The 15,847-nt window shown below is 36.7% G+C and overlaps 1 protein-coding gene across 2 annotated transcripts in view; it reads right to left on the bottom strand.

Moving 5' to 3' along the window:
- Window positions 1-10: 10 nt before the first annotated feature.
- LOC127449299 (protein kinase C delta type-like) overlaps window positions 11-15,847 on the bottom strand; it is a 29,158-nt gene continuing 13,321 nt past the window's right edge. For both annotated transcript variants that reach the window (XM_051712640.1, XM_051712641.1), the window contains exons 2-19: window positions 15,641-15,769; window positions 15,093-15,292; window positions 14,944-15,010; window positions 14,503-14,517; window positions 14,105-14,264; window positions 13,951-13,982; window positions 13,217-13,302; window positions 13,000-13,129; window positions 11,161-11,261; window positions 10,984-11,074; window positions 10,779-10,909; window positions 10,514-10,687; window positions 2,507-2,598; window positions 2,315-2,377; window positions 2,067-2,205; window positions 1,776-1,964; window positions 1,556-1,684; window positions 11-1,473 (exon numbers count right to left, since the gene is read on the bottom strand). In XM_051712640.1, the coding sequence (XP_051568600.1) occupies window positions 1,315-1,473; window positions 1,556-1,684; window positions 1,776-1,964; window positions 2,067-2,205; window positions 2,315-2,377; window positions 2,507-2,598; window positions 10,514-10,687; window positions 10,779-10,909; window positions 10,984-11,074; window positions 11,161-11,261; window positions 13,000-13,129; window positions 13,217-13,302; window positions 13,951-13,982; window positions 14,105-14,264; window positions 14,503-14,517; window positions 14,944-15,010; window positions 15,093-15,292; window positions 15,641-15,749 (2,067 nt within the window). In that variant the 5' untranslated portion in view covers window positions 15,750-15,769 and the 3' untranslated portion in view covers window positions 11-1,314. The remainder of the gene's footprint in view (window positions 1,474-1,555; window positions 1,685-1,775; window positions 1,965-2,066; window positions 2,206-2,314; window positions 2,378-2,506; window positions 2,599-10,513; window positions 10,688-10,778; window positions 10,910-10,983; window positions 11,075-11,160; window positions 11,262-12,999; window positions 13,130-13,216; window positions 13,303-13,950; window positions 13,983-14,104; window positions 14,265-14,502; window positions 14,518-14,943; window positions 15,011-15,092; window positions 15,293-15,640; window positions 15,770-15,847) is intronic.

Here is a 15,847-nt window from a genome sequence, read left to right as displayed (position 1 = left end):
GACCAACCAGGAGAGATAAATGTTTCATTTATTACATTATATAGATAGAATAATACAGTATATATTCATGCATTATTTTACTGTACAACAATGCTTAAGGATAAAATTGTAACATTGACCGACTGCTGTATTGCCTTCACAAAGCAACACTGGCATTAAAATAAAAAATTAATAAAATGATAGTAGAATATTATCTTACGTATATCATTATTACAGTAAACCTAAAAGGCAAGCAAGGCCAAAATCGAGAGAAAATACTAATTAAAATCCACAACAGTTTTCTCACCACTGAAATATTTATTGGACCCTGTGAATTTTATCATCCTAAGACAGACATGTTATTGATCATCTGCTCTTAATTCGTATATTTTATTTAAAAATCATCTTAAATGCAGCTAAAATGTACACACTAAAACATCAAACACAAAGCTAAGATTATATTATATGATAAGAACTATATTTATGTACTAGATACAGACTTATTTCAAACTAATTAAAATACCATATATTCATCTAACACTTTACAAAGCTTACGCTCAACACATTGTGGTTGATCCTTTGTGTAAACACAAGTAATACAGTACATACACACACACACACACACACATCACTGGAACAGACACATCATAGCAGAAATGTACAACATAAATATGACTAGCATGCACGTATTAACTCATATCAATTTAAACAATATCTGTATAAACTCTGACCTATTTTCTTTTTTACACTTCTTTGAACTGCTTTTCTCCCAAACTGGACAAACAGCACTTTCCCTGCACTCTTATCTGTCAAGTTTGTACAAACTTAGCAAAGTAATTTTTTAGACACCCTAACTTTACAAGGACAAGTTATAAATTGCACTGAGATTGGGACACCCTAAGTCCAACATACTGCAATCAAGTATTTAAAGGGCTCCTTTAGAAGCAGACTTTCAGGATTTCTTTTCTCGTTAAATAAGATTTGAGGACTTTTAAAGGAATAGTTCACCCAAAAATGAAAATTCTGTCATCATTTACTCACCCTCATGTTATTCTGAACTCTTATGACTTTCTTTATTCCATGGAACACAAAAGGAGATGTTAGGCAGAATGTTATGGAAAACATATGAAATGAAAGTGAATGGTGACTGTTGCCATCATTTTGCCTAACAACCTCCTTTTCAATATAACATATTAAGAAAATAAGTTATTTATACCGGTCTGATGAATGATGAATTGTGAGAATGCTCATTGTTGGTTTGGATGTACTGGCTGAATACTATGATCCCATGATCATATTAGATCTTATTCTTCTTGATCACAGCAACTGTAAATGTCACTTTTTCAGAATATGCTCCATTTTCGGATTAACGAATGAGAAGCCTGCGAAAGCGTTCTGGTCCATGGAATCAATCAGGCCTTTCTCGCAGTGTGAGAGGCGGGGTTTCTCACTTAAAAACTCCCGGTCAAAGTTACTGCAGTCATTTGGAGCTTTCTGCAATTAGATGAGAGCAGAATAAAATTATGAAACAAACAGAGAAAAAAAAAGGAGATGTAAGACGAGAGAGAAAACATACCACTTTTGGCTTAAAGGGGGGCTCGACTTCCCTCCTTTCCAAAGCAGACCAATTGACAGTCTTGAAGAACAAGTGAGCTTGTATATTACCAACAATCCCTAAACGGCGTGACGGATCACGCTCAAAGAGCTGTACATGAATAGAAGAGGGAAAACAAAGGATGACAAATTGAATGGATTGTGCATTGTGAAAATGTGTGTAACTTTTTGGCTGTGTGTACCCTTTCTAGCATGTCTTTTGTATCCACTGTGATCCAGCGGGGGTAATGGGGTGTGTCCATTCGGATCGATTCAAACAGCTCGTCCTCGTCATCACCATGGAATGGAGATTGACCAATCAGCATCTCATACACTAGCACACCAAATGACCACCAGTCTACTGAGAACGAGTACTGCTGGCCTAACAAAATCTGTGATTTAACACACAAAAACATCAAGTCCTGAATGACTGGCCCATGAGTCAAGGGAACTGTTGGTTTGAGAGTAAGCCTACATAAGAGGGTGTTTCATACCTCAGGTGCGATGTAATCTGGAGTTCCACAGAAGGTTGTGGCCCGATTGTCCCCAAACACATTTTCCTTACACATCCCAAAATCAGCAATTTTTATGTGACCGTCACAGTCTAACATCACGTTATCCAGCTTAAGATCCCTAGCAAAACAAGAGAGCAACAGTGAAAATCATGTACCAGAAAGCAGTCCAGTGAATTTCCTATGAAGTCATGTGTAAGTAATACTAAATTTTGTATATGTGTGTGTACCTGTAAATAACACCTTTGGAATGGAGGAACTGCAGGCCACACACTATTTCAGCTGCATAGAACCTGGCAGTAGATTTTATACAATTACTCTTTAAACCAGTTCAGTCTATGAGCTTGTGCCCATTAACAAAGTAAGGGATCACAAACAGACAAACTATTGTTATGGTGTATACATGTATGTGTGTGACATACGTGGTTCTGTAAAGGTCAAAGCGGCCTTTTTCCTGTATATGAAACATCAGGTCTCCTCCATTCAAATACTCCATCACAAAGAACAAGTGCTCCTTTTAGAGATAAACTTGCAGTGAATACATTTAAATAATAATGCTAACAACAAAATGGCACTTACAGCTAGTCAAACAATGAATAAATGTGTGTGACCTTGTAATGCACATTATCTGGTTCCATCATGTTTGTATTAGACACTCGGTTGACACCCAAATGAGGTAGGTGAAGCTTCCCGTGATGATTTGTGGTATAAGCGCAGAATGCATTTCACTTATTACTTATGTATTTCACTAGAGGTCTGCATTCCCGTGGAACTTCCGCAGAACCCGATTAGATTTTTTTCCGCATGGGATTACATTTCCGAGTTGAAGGCGGGAGCAGAAGGTACATCAATGAGTTGTGAGCGGGCGGACAGAGAATAGCCTGAAAAATCCAATGTGGATATATATTTTTTTGTTTTATGAATTAATGAATGCAAAAAACAAACAAAAAAAGTTACTAATAATTTATTTTATAATTATTTTATTTTACTATTAATTTATTTTTGATAACAATAAACAAATACGACACAAAAATGTGCACACAGCACATGGATCAAATTATCCAATATATAGAGCAGGCCATGCAGGTAGTCAATGGCGCTTTAGAAGAATGGCGGAACAAAGCGTAAACACTGTGACATCAAAGGATGTGAAACTTGGACTAGCAAATGGTCAATTTAGTGTTGAAAATCAACCTCACGCTAGTCAGATGGGCATCATGTTCCACACCATTTGATAAAAGCAATAATAGACAAATAAAACATTCTTTGTGTACACTTGTCTATTTGTATGGCTTTTGCTCTATGTGAAAACAAATGTGGCATTGTGGGAACGAGAACGGGAGCAGTCGCGAAATAAATCACTACAGGCAGGAAGCTAGTGAACACGGCGCCTATGGGTGCAGGATAGAAACTTGTGAGAGTGGGCGAGTATGGTATGGAAAAAACCTCTACCTTTCACCTCCACTTTTAAATCGTCACGTCCAAATTATTTGGTGGTCCTTTGTCAGTCGTCAGTTGGTTTAAAACTGAGGTGTTGCCTTATCAGTGTTGTTGTGCTTGGCTTTGAAACAACATCAATGTTTGTTAAATGCTAAAACTAATGAATATGAAATGGAGTAGTTAGCAATGTCCATTAAACTGTTAGCACATTGTGACTAGGGCTGAGCGATATGGCTCTAAACATTGCACCACAATATTTTTCATCTTATTGATGATATTCAATGTGTTGTATATCTCAATAATTATGTATTTGTTCTGAAATGGCATTACGTGTTTGTTTTTATCAGAGGAACTCCATTTTTTTAACCAAACAGCCATTGTAGACAAATATACTCAAAATGTTTAATGCATGAAACACAAATCTAAAAATAAAAGGCATGTTTTTTCCCTAAATGAACACAAGAACGACATTTAATAATTTTCATTTAGATGCACTAAAACAACAATACAGTAAAAAAATATTTTTTTTTACTATTTTGTGAATGAACAGGGTGTGCAGAAACTATAAGTTCACTCATTTTTGGAGCCAGTTGAATACTCTCAAGATACAATATAATACTGAATTATTAGGGGCCAAGCACCGAAGGTGCTAAGGACCCTATTGTATCCATTATTATTATTATTATTATTCCTCCCCAATGGGAGTCTATGACAGCCCAAAGAACCGTACATAGGAAAATTACTAAATTTGGTACACTGATAGGGATGGGCATGAATAAAGCCCACACAAAGTTTGGGGTCTCTAGGACAAACTCTATAGCGCCACCACCATGTCAAAAATTAACTTTCCTTTTGTGCATATCTTGTGAACTGTTTGTCTTGGAAACAAAATAATGTTTGCAAACTGATTTGTCTCCTCTTGAAGATTAAAATGAATCCCATACATTAAAACTCTGCCCTTTACTGTGGCCGCAATCATGGATTATGACATCTATATTTTTTTTCACTACAATTCCTTTACATATCATCTGATTTGCCCAAACAATGGTTCAAAAGAATCTGCAGACTGAGCCACACAGAATGAATCATACAGAATTTTGATTTCCACCCGCTGAAAAGTTCTGTGAACACAAAGTAAATGAGGTTGACGTGAAAATGGATGAGGCTACATCTCTGCAACGGTTTGTCCTATTGAAATTGAACTTGGTATGCTTCATCAAGACATTGATCTGAGGGAGCATGCACAGTTTGAAGACAGCGCCACCTATGGGTCAAAATGTGCAAAATTGCTATTTTTGCTCGTAACTTTTAAACTGTATGTCCTAAAAACATGAGGTTAGTGTCTATGGATTCTGTGGGTCATGAGGATTCCAACGATACAAATTGTTACCATATCAGCCATACTGCCTCTCCGCCATATTGAATTTATTTTAAAAAAATGTGATAAATCTTTTAGGAAATTGGTATGCATCATTGACACCATTTCCTAAGGATGACTGAGAAGTTCGGATACAGCGCCACCTATAGTTCAAAAGATAACCTACATTTGTGTGCTGACTCTGGATGTCTCTTTGCTTTATAATTGCCATGTGAACTAAGTGACGCAGTGGGTTAAGTGCTAGTTTATAGTTCAAAAGGTCCGGGGATCAGATCCCACCTCTGCAAGTCATGCTGTGTAAAGTTGTTGTTATGATGATTTTTGTGTTGTGCTTACTGAATGATTGTTGGGCTTCCCACAATCAATTTCTGAATTTGAATCTGTTGAAAAGTAACATGAATACAAAGTTGATCATGGTGACTGTTTTGCTTGGCTGTGATTTATTCTCTGCATGGTATGTCCCTTTGGTGACTGTCCATGTTGTGGCAGTTTAGTGAAGTGGATAGCACACTGGCCTGTGAAAGGAAAAGCACAGATTCGAAACCATTCTGATTTATATGGTGTCCATTGAATCATCAAGAGAGTATATATATCTCTTGAATGCTTTGTCAGATTTAAAAAAAAAAAAAAAAACTTGCATGCATCTTTGATATCATGTCCTGAGGACACCTGAGCAGTTTGGAGACAGCGCCACCTAAAGTTTGAAAAATAACCCACACGTGTGTGCTGACTCTAAAATTGGCATGTCTCTTTGCCATGGCTAAGCTATGTTGACTGAGTGGCACAGAATGTAAGGTTCTAGTTCCAAGGGTTGTGGGTTCAATCTCCACCTCAGCAAGTCATGCATTACAAATTTATGTAGTTCTTTAGATTTTATATTGTGCTCACTGAATGGTTGCTGGGCTTTTCCGCAATCAATTGTGATTTTCATTTTTGTTGAAAAGTTACATGAAAATGAAGCCGATTATGATGACTGCTACGCTGGGCTGTGTTGCTCTAAGCTTGGTATGACCCTTTGTTGAGTTACAAACTTGTGCATCTCTGGTGCAGTGGATTGTTCCAGTGGATTGTTCTCTGAACTGAGGAAAGTCCTAGGTTTGAATTCTGTCCTGGGGGCGAACTGTCGTGTTTGCTTGGTCTGTATATCATATGTGCTCTTTGGGTTGTGCTTAGTGTTGTGCAGTGGTTGCCATGTTTGTGCTTGGCCCCGTGATTACTGCTTGCAGCTGTAGCCCATAGAACCGTACGTAGGAAAATGATAAACGGCATGAATAGACCCCACGCAAAATTTGGAGTTTCTAATAGAAACTCTATAGCACCACCACCACATCAAAAATTCACTTTTCTTTTGTGTGTATCCTGTGAACCATTTATCCTAGAAACAAATTTTTTTGTCTGATTATTCTCCTCCTGATGATTAAAATGAACCCATATACATTATAACTCCTCCCATTACAGTAGCCGCTATTGTTTTTTCACTACTATTCCTTCAAACAGTGCCCAATTCTGCCAAGCAAGGTCTCAAAATTATCTCCAGACTAAGCCACACGATTAAATCATATGGAATTTAGATTTTTTCCTTTGTTTAAAAGTTACAGCATCGCAAAGTTACGAGGTTGACGCAAAATAGGATGCAAGGCTAAATCTCGGCAGTGCTTTGTCCTATCAAAACAAAACTTTGTATGCTTAACGAGGACCATGATCAGAGGGAACATGCACAGTTTGGAGACAGCGCCGCCTATGGGTCAAGAAATATGACAAATGTATATTTTTTGCTTGTAACGTTTTAACCATATGTCCGTATGAGGTTGGTGTCTCTGGATTCTGTGGGTCATGAGGATTTAAATGATACCAATTTTACCTATATCAGCCATTCTGTCTCTCAGCCATATTTAATTTGATTAAAAAGTGATATCTTTTAAAAAGATAACTGGAATGCATCATTTAGATCAGTGTTTCTCAACTGATGGGTCACGAACCAAAAGTGGGCCGCAGGCCTATTCGGACTGGGTCGCAGACAGCAGGGAAAGAACATGACATTTTTGCCGAAGTGAAATTTCAGCGCTTTATACAAAAAAGGCTTCTCATCTGCAACGCGATACTTTCGCGGTGCGATTAAGCTTGTTTTTTGCACGAGTGTAATGGAACAACTCGCGCCACTGATCTGCTCTCTGATCAACTGTATCTCTGGCGTGCGCGCTCACCGCGCATCAACGCTCATTTGAATTCTAGTGAGAATTTTTCTAATTTAAATCACTATGGAGGAAGTCAAACCTCTCAAACAGGCAGACCTGACATTATACACAGCAGTGAGGTGGAACATAGCAACACTGTGCTATGTGCCAAAATAAAGTTGTTGTTTTTAAAATTACATCATTACCCATACAAAAATGTTTCACGATTTTACAGTAGTAACTGTAAATGTGATCTTTTGACAAATGTTTTAGTTTCATATTAAATACTCTATTAGGTAGAATCTATCCTATTTTTCATGAACACTATAATTTATTATTATTATTATTAGAAAGACTAGCTAGATTGACCTAGCCATGGTAATGAGGGTCCATCATGGTCTTATGCCTGTACTATGTCATTACACTGTAAATATAAGGCCAAATAAATAAAGGGCTTTAACATCTGGACCTCCAAGACTTGTGGACAAATTATGAATAAAGTTCTCCTCCTTTGTAATATATGTTCTGTTAGAATAATGTTTGAGATTAGGAAATAAACTGGATAATAAATATATTGGGCTTATATAAATAAATATGCTCATCAACTTTTAAAAAAAGTGGGAAGAGAATTTTTTTTTGTTGACATCAACAACAAAAAATAATGTCACTTGATAAATTCATTTATACTTGAAAACCATGAACAAAACTATGCATGATAAAAGAAAATGCTATCCAGGATACATTAAATATAGGTTATGTATCATCGACATCATGTCCGGATGATACTTAAGCAGTTTGGAGACACCACCACCTATAGTTTAAAAGAAATAACCTACACTTGTGTGCTGACTCTAACCTCAGGAAGTCTCTTTACCACTCCATGGGCATGTCGGGTGAGAACCTCAGTGTGTTAAAGCATTGGATTATAGTTTCAAGGGTCTTGGGTTTGATTCCCACTTGGACCAGTGTTAAGAGTTGATGTTATATTGTACTAGTGATCTTTGTATTGTGCTCACTGAATAGTAGCAGTGCTTATCCTGGATAATTTTCTATTTCTGGTATTCTTATTGTTGTTCTTATAGTTCCGTTAGTTCCATTTTTATAGACACATCTTCTGAGTGCATTGTCAGATTTATTAAAAAAACTGTATGCATCATTGACATCATATTCTGAATGTACCTGAGCAGTTTGGAGACAGCATCACCTGCAGTTCAAAGAAAAAATTCTGTTTAGCATGGCTATCATGCTACATGCTGTGATAGCTTAGAATGCTAATCGGTTAACGTGATAACTGTAGGGTAGTCTATCTTTTAGGCTATTTGATCATAATGCTATCTGTATGCAACATCAGTGCTAATCAGTTAGCATGCTAACTGTAGGGTATTCTATCTCCTAAGGCTATATGATCGTAATGCTATGAGTAGGCAACATAAGCTTTGCATGCTAATCGACTAGCATACTAATTGATTAACATGCTAATCAACGCATTTGTGAGGCTACTTGATACCAATGCCATCTGTATGCAACGTGAACTAAGCATGCTAATATGTTAGCATGCTGACTGACACTTGAGTGCTTACTCTAAACTTGACATGTCTCTTTGGCAGTGTTGAGATTGAGATGTTGATAAAGAATTGGGTGTTGGTTCAGAAGACCAGATGAAACTTGGTTTGAATCCCACCTCAGCTAGTCTTAAAGTTGTGTCTATGTTATCCCAGAGCTCACTGCTTTGTGCTTAATGAATGCCATAAGGGCTTGGCCCCCTGCTTGCAGCTATATTTATTTTTGTTATTATTATTATTATTATGAAGATTATATGTGGTTTGTAAAATAGTATTTTTGTCATATTTACTTCACAAGGGGCCTCATGTGTAAAACTCTGCGTAGATTTCATCCTAAATATGTGCGAAGCACAAAAGTCGAATTTTGCGCACAAACAAAAATCAAATTTATAAAACCATTCGTACACCAGAACCTGAGAACAGTTCCCTTTATAAATCCCTCGCAAGATTGTGCGTTCATGCATGCGATTACCCACCCATCTCCTCCCCAAAATAACCATATATAGAGTGTACAACGCCCGTTTTACTATGCATAACCTCATTTACATACAATTATCATATGCATATCGCCATCCAGACATGTGACTACCGCATTTAACGGCTATGAGAAACTATGAACATAGGAGATAATACAGACTGTGCCCATAAATTACATGCTGGAGAAACATTATTTAAGATATTAACTTGTTTTTAGAGAATATATCTTGAATATCCCATAGCAAATTATTTTTATTGTTGCAGGCATAAATCTAAGTTAAATATTTAATACTGGAAAAAAACAAAAAGATGATTAAAATGATTTGTGCTATGTTAAACTATTGTCTATCGGATTACTAAAAGAGCTTTTTTTTTTATTTAATAAAATGTGCAAGCTTGCCTTTAGTTTTATTTTTGACTTAATTTATATCTGAAAAACAGCTGAATGGCAAAAGTTTTTTTCATAATGTTTAAGACTGCAAACAGGGTTTTCATAACCTACTTCTGATTCAAGCGCTTAACTACATCATTTTATTTCTAAATGCGGTGTATTAAATGAAAAGCAGAGTTAATAATCAGTCTGTTCAGTTCATTACTTGTCCAGTTGGAGTTGCCAATTCACACACAGTAAAAGTGCGTACGCAAGGAGCTTGCGTGGCGTTGCGCACATTTTCATGTCAAGTTTAATTTTTTTCAATCCTATTGTGAGTGTGAGAACTGGTGTACGCAACATTTTTGTGCGTATGCAACGTTTATACATGAGGCCCCTGGAACAATTATTTTGGTGGAACCCAGGAGTTCAGTGTTTATTTTACAGTTTACAATGTTGCTCATTCCAAATCTTCTGAAACGCTGTCACCTCCTACTTTTCTTTGATATCATGTTCTGATTTTAGATCTGTATAATAACTTGTAGCTGTTAAAAATGTTTGGAATTGCATACATGTGTGAACCTGCAGCGCTTTGCTTTCACAATGCACATAATCTGCTCCGAGACCACTTAAGAGTGCGTCTTGATCACCGAACATGTACACATAACGTTGTGTCATCAGTTCACTCAGACCATTTAATAATTGAATATAAATCGCAGGTGTTTGTGGTTTAATAATCACATTTGACAAAACTACAATTTTGATTGTTATTTAATATTTGTGCAGCCCTGAAGGATCATAAAATTAGTCTAATGACAGCAAATAAAAAGCACCACAATCATGGCGATATTCATGGTATTGTTTAATTTTATATCAGCAGCAATATCATCAAGATAATATTGTGAATATTCTATAATATATATCGCCCGGTTTTAATTGTGATTTTTCAACTCTCTTAGTCTGAGAGATTTAACTTGTTTGTTTAAACACTTTTTTTTTTGTGTGTGTGTGTGTGTGTGTAGGTGCACCTTGGTCTGAAAAGTGGAGTATAGGTGTGTAAGAAATGGATTGTCCCAGGCGAGAGCCAGCACTCGTTTCTCCACCATGGTACACTCCACATCATCATCTATCAACACCACATCTTTCTTTAACGCCTTCACCGCAAACCATTCTCCAGTGCCCTTTAGCTCAGCCAACAACACCTGACAGAAAGCAAGACAGAATGTAAACCTGTGTGCGCATGATCTTGAGCATGTGTGCACATAACTATGTGTGTTTGAGAGGATGTGTTACCTTGCCAAAACTTCCCTTTCCCAGGACTTTATGGAAAGTAAATTGCTCAGCAGTGATACGTGTTTGGTGGGTGTTTCGAGAGGGGGGGCGAGGACTCAAACCCTCCCATAGATGACCATAAGGAGCCCCATCTAGAATAAAACATCATTACTATCAGATCGCCATCATATTTGTAATTATCATAATCATCAAAACAAATACTCACCATTAACTTCAGGTCCAGGGCTTTTGTTAAAATCTTGGTAAACAGCAACATCCTGGGTGTTGGGTCTCTCTTCAGGTCTTTTTGTGGATTTCTATGGCAGCATGCATACAAAATGTATCTCAATTCCTGATCATTTTCTTTCTGTACTCTAAACCATAACTGTGTGCATATACACACCTGACTGACTTGAGTAAGAGCCTCTGCCAATAGTTTTTGGTTAATGCCACAAAGGTTGGCCACTTTAGTCTGGCACTTGTGATGGACATTCATGGAACAGTCTGAGAGAAAGTAGACAATTACAAACATAAAATGAGGATGCAAAATGAACTTGCCAAGTGCCAAATGTAAGTTAAAGTTTGCTTTGCTCAGTACATTTTGTAGAAATTGCAACATAACAAAATGGATTAAATGGCAAAGAAATAACTCATTTGACCTCTCAAAGACATAAGTGACATCAGCAAATCAAATCAAAGAGATTCAGCCAGTCTACTAAAGACAAGATCAGTGACTATCATTTACCACAATGGAAAATTTACTATAAAAAATATTTTTTTCTCCATGTAGGGACACAATTTACCAAAACGAAAATACGAGGAACAAAATCATGTCAAAAGGGGACAAATAAATAAATAATGCAAAATACAGTTTGATGGCAAGTTAATTTTGGACATCCTTCCATAGGGCTGGGTAAAAATATAGATTATCTGATTAATCATAATATTCATTTGAACAATCCTGATATCGATTCTTAAAATCTCAAAATCAATCTTTTACTTTCAAGTTTAGATTAATGTTGGTTGTGTTGATTATTATATCCATTAAATAAATAGCAACTGATGGCTGTTTTTAGTCGCCAAATCATAATTGCTTGATTTAGATTGTTGTTCAGAAACTAGATAGAAAGCAGGAGACAGCTGATAACCCATTAATTGGAGGTTTAATAAACAGTATATATAGTTGAAAAGATACGTAAGTTTGCATTCCCCTTTTGTCTCATCAATGTTCACACTACTTTCATAATAATTATACAAATATAAGAGATAAAATATTTTTATTTAATACTTCCCTTCAAGTGGTGTGGAACTTTTAATTATAAAGAAGCCCGAAATACACATGGGGCTCTTATTTTGAAATGTCTGCGCTCCCAGTTGTGAACACACTGACAAATGATTCGCTGAGACTCTGATAACTCCTAACGTAAGCTCCCAAGTTCACTTCACACCCTCAGTTCTTTTCGGGAGATTCATGAAAAACACCCGGTTCAAAAAAGTCATTTGGTCATGACTCTCTAGTGCTTACTGGGCTGTGAGGGGAACGGAGCATATGTTTCGCCACCCATATTAACAGATGACACCATTTACACAGCAAGCGTGAGTCGCGAGGTGACGCGTCCCAGACGTGGCAGTGAGCAGATAATTTCAGTGTTAAGCCTATTTTTGCCACGTGGCTCACGCTGAGCTCAGCGGCTCTGTGTGCAGTACAACATTAAATAATAAGGAGATTATTGAAAAGACACAAAAGCAAATCAAAATTATTCAAACCGAACCTATAGTACACTACAATTTATATGCCTGCATGCAAGTAAACTGAATAAAATAACTTAATAAAGGAAATAATTAATAAACTGCCAGACATTTTGCCATTCTGTGTATATAGGTGTACAATATAGACACAACATTAACCAACTGCAACCAAGTGTGCTAATAAAGATGAAGTGCACATGACTGCCCGCTGTTTTAAATTATTGTCGCAATCAATTATTTTTGGTCGCATTTGCAACCATTTTAGTTGCAGTCTGGAGCCCTGAGTCAGAAAGTTCCCTGTATACTTTACAGCATTAGCTGAGATAATTTATTTCATATGCATTCAAAATTGACATTATAACTAAAATATACCTAAATGAATTAGAATCAAATTGTATTGAAATCAGATTGAGAGCTTGTGAATCAGAATCGAATCAAATCGGGAAATCTGTCTCAATGACCAGCCCTATATGTCCACAAATGGCATACTCACCCTCACATTTGAGACCCTGTTTGACAAGACCCCACAGCAGACTGCCACAATGGTCACAAAAGGTGGGACTCATGTAATTGTAGGTCTTAAAGCGATGTGGCATGTCAATTTTAAAACGCTCCTTCTGAAACTGTATGCATACACAAACTTTAAATTAGTTTTGAAAAAACTAAAAATGTATTATGAAAAACTGTCATACACCTTAAACACTATATACCATGGTGTCTCGACTATTGGTTGCCGTGCCTGTGCACCTTCCAATAATTTTATCAATACACTTCTTGTGGATGGCCGCATTGCATTCTGTGGGAGAAAAATATTACTGTTAAGATGGGCACGTTACTGAGACAGGCTTTCAGAGGCTGTGCAGGTATACACTGTTGGCTTTGTTCTAGATAAAGCAAATAACCATTGAACAAAGGGAAGCAACAATTTTCATATGTCCCTCTTTAAAGTCCATTCTTACTAAAAACATATGTTTGTCTGCCAGTGTCTGTCACAAACGTTTTGACCAATGAATTTCCATTACTTTTCCATGACCTTTCCAGTTGTTAGTGATTATTGGATAATGATTTTTTTTTAATTATTCACATTTATACAGATCAAGTTCAGACTGATTTGTGAACCAGTTTGACCGATTCATTGAAAAGAACCAACACAAATTAACAATTTGCTCACATCTCAGATGTAACTATGGCTTACAAGCTAGTTTTGCTGTACAAAAAAAACTGTCTAGTCCATGAAATATTTTAGGAGAAGAGCATAAGGGAAAACAAATATTTCATAAAAATTGTGACTTTGGAGATTTTATTAATTTCCATTCCTTTTCCAGGCCTGGAAAACACAGTTTTAAAATTCCCTGATATTTTGGGTTTCCCATGACTGAGGAAATCTTAGTACTATGTGGGTGAGTGTTCAGCATGTTAGCATAAAACAGCAATATATACTTACGTCGACACTTGTAACCTTGTTTATTGAGACCCCTGTGGATCATAAAGAGAACATTTTATGTATAACTGTAAAATCTAAATAATAAAATCCAGAACAAAATTCTACTCAAGCACACACAACACACACATACTGTATATGAACACTGACACCTCACCAAACAAAATCTCTGCAGACAGAGCAGAAAGTGGGCTGTCTGAAGAAGGTGGCGATGAACTCATGGTTCTTGATGAAGTGAATCTTAGCCTGTTTAATAGCTCCGCGACGACGATTAAGAGTCGGTGCCTCCTCCTCCGACACTATTGACTGATGACACTCTAAGAATAAAAGAGAACAAGAAAGACTAGACAGGATGAAAGCAGAACCAAGCAGATGACATCAAATTATTTGACAGCAATTTCAGGTTATATTTGTATCCTCATACTGTTGTTACTATGTCCCAGGGCCATAATTACCACTATATACTGTATATTGAGGAAAATGTCCTACCCCAGCATTCAGAATAGCAATTGATCAAAATGGGATTTTCAATGTGTATTAATCTTAAAGTTTTACCTTTGACCATCTCCCCTGAAAAAAAATAATAATATTTGGTTACATCTTTGCTGTGTCATGTGCATATTATAAACAAATGCAAAATCTACAGTGGAGTATTTGGAGTTTAGATTCTTAAAGTGAACAACAATAAAACACAAGAGAGGAAAGGGTGCAAAGAATGAAGGAGGGATTGATTGAAAAAGACCAAAGAAATGCAAAGATGAGTTGTTCTGACATGTTTGCAGAGACATTCGTATGCTCAGAACTTTAAGGGAGTCCAAATGGATTCACACACACAAATACACAAATGTGATCAGATAAGAATGACTCCTCCCATAGCTCACGACAAATAATGCAACCATTCTTGGCATTATTTTCAGGATCGTGAATACTAAATGACAACTGTAGAAAGAGAGAAAAAGCATGTTTTATTGATGAGAAAGAGTGGTAGTGTCTAACCTGTATCTGTATCCTCCAAAAAGAGCTGTACAGACATCATAACCTTCCCTGAAGGCTGCAAATCAACCTAAAAATGGGGTGAGAATTTTAATCATGCACGGTTGAGAAAGCGAACACACAAACACAAGTACCACATTTTTATCACATACCCAAAATTCTGCACGTCCGTTAGCTTTCTTGCATCGTTCTGCCAATACGGAAACACCCACTGTGACTTCAGCTAATGGTTCCTCTGCAGTTCTCATGAGTAGTACTTGTATGACACGTCCTTCGTAAATATGTGCATCAAAACTGGATCGCCAGGCAGGAAACATGGTGGGCTTTTTCTGGATCAACGTTTTTCCTCGCTCTTAAAAGAAAAGGGAATTGAAACTGAACTGAAGTTATCAGTCATAATCTTAACAAGGGCAATGTATGCTCCCTACTTTGTTTTAAAAGTAGTATGTAAAGCAGTATGCAATATGCAGCGATAAACATTTCAAACTGTAGTATAGCTACATTATTGTGATATGACCTCATTACTTTGCACATTAAATTCAGTGACATCTAGTTATCTTAGAAATGAAAACTTTTTAAAAATATTTTAACCTTTGGCAGACCAATCAAATGAGTTAAGAAAAATATGTTTAAATTACAGCTGATATTGCCTCCAATTTTAATTTACACACATACATAAATTACACACAAATTTACCCACCAGTGCTAAGAGCTTCCTTCATTTTGACGGCACAGAAAGGTGCCTCAGCCATCGGAGAGAATGTGCCAAGATCATAGGCATTAAATTCAATTCTCAAGAAAGGGGCCATGGCAACCCCACAGACACAGCCTAAAAAAGACAGACAATCAATATTATGACTTTTCTGTTAGGTGATTTGTTCAGTAATGAAGCAAAACATCTGTATTT

Source organism: Myxocyprinus asiaticus, chromosome 12, assembly GCF_019703515.2.
Source record: "Myxocyprinus asiaticus isolate MX2 ecotype Aquarium Trade chromosome 12, UBuf_Myxa_2, whole genome shotgun sequence".
NCBI lineage: Eukaryota > Metazoa > Chordata > Actinopteri > Cypriniformes > Catostomidae > Myxocyprinus > Myxocyprinus asiaticus.
Note: the sequence above shows the minus strand (reverse complement) of the source record. Positions and strands in the feature narration are given on the sequence as shown.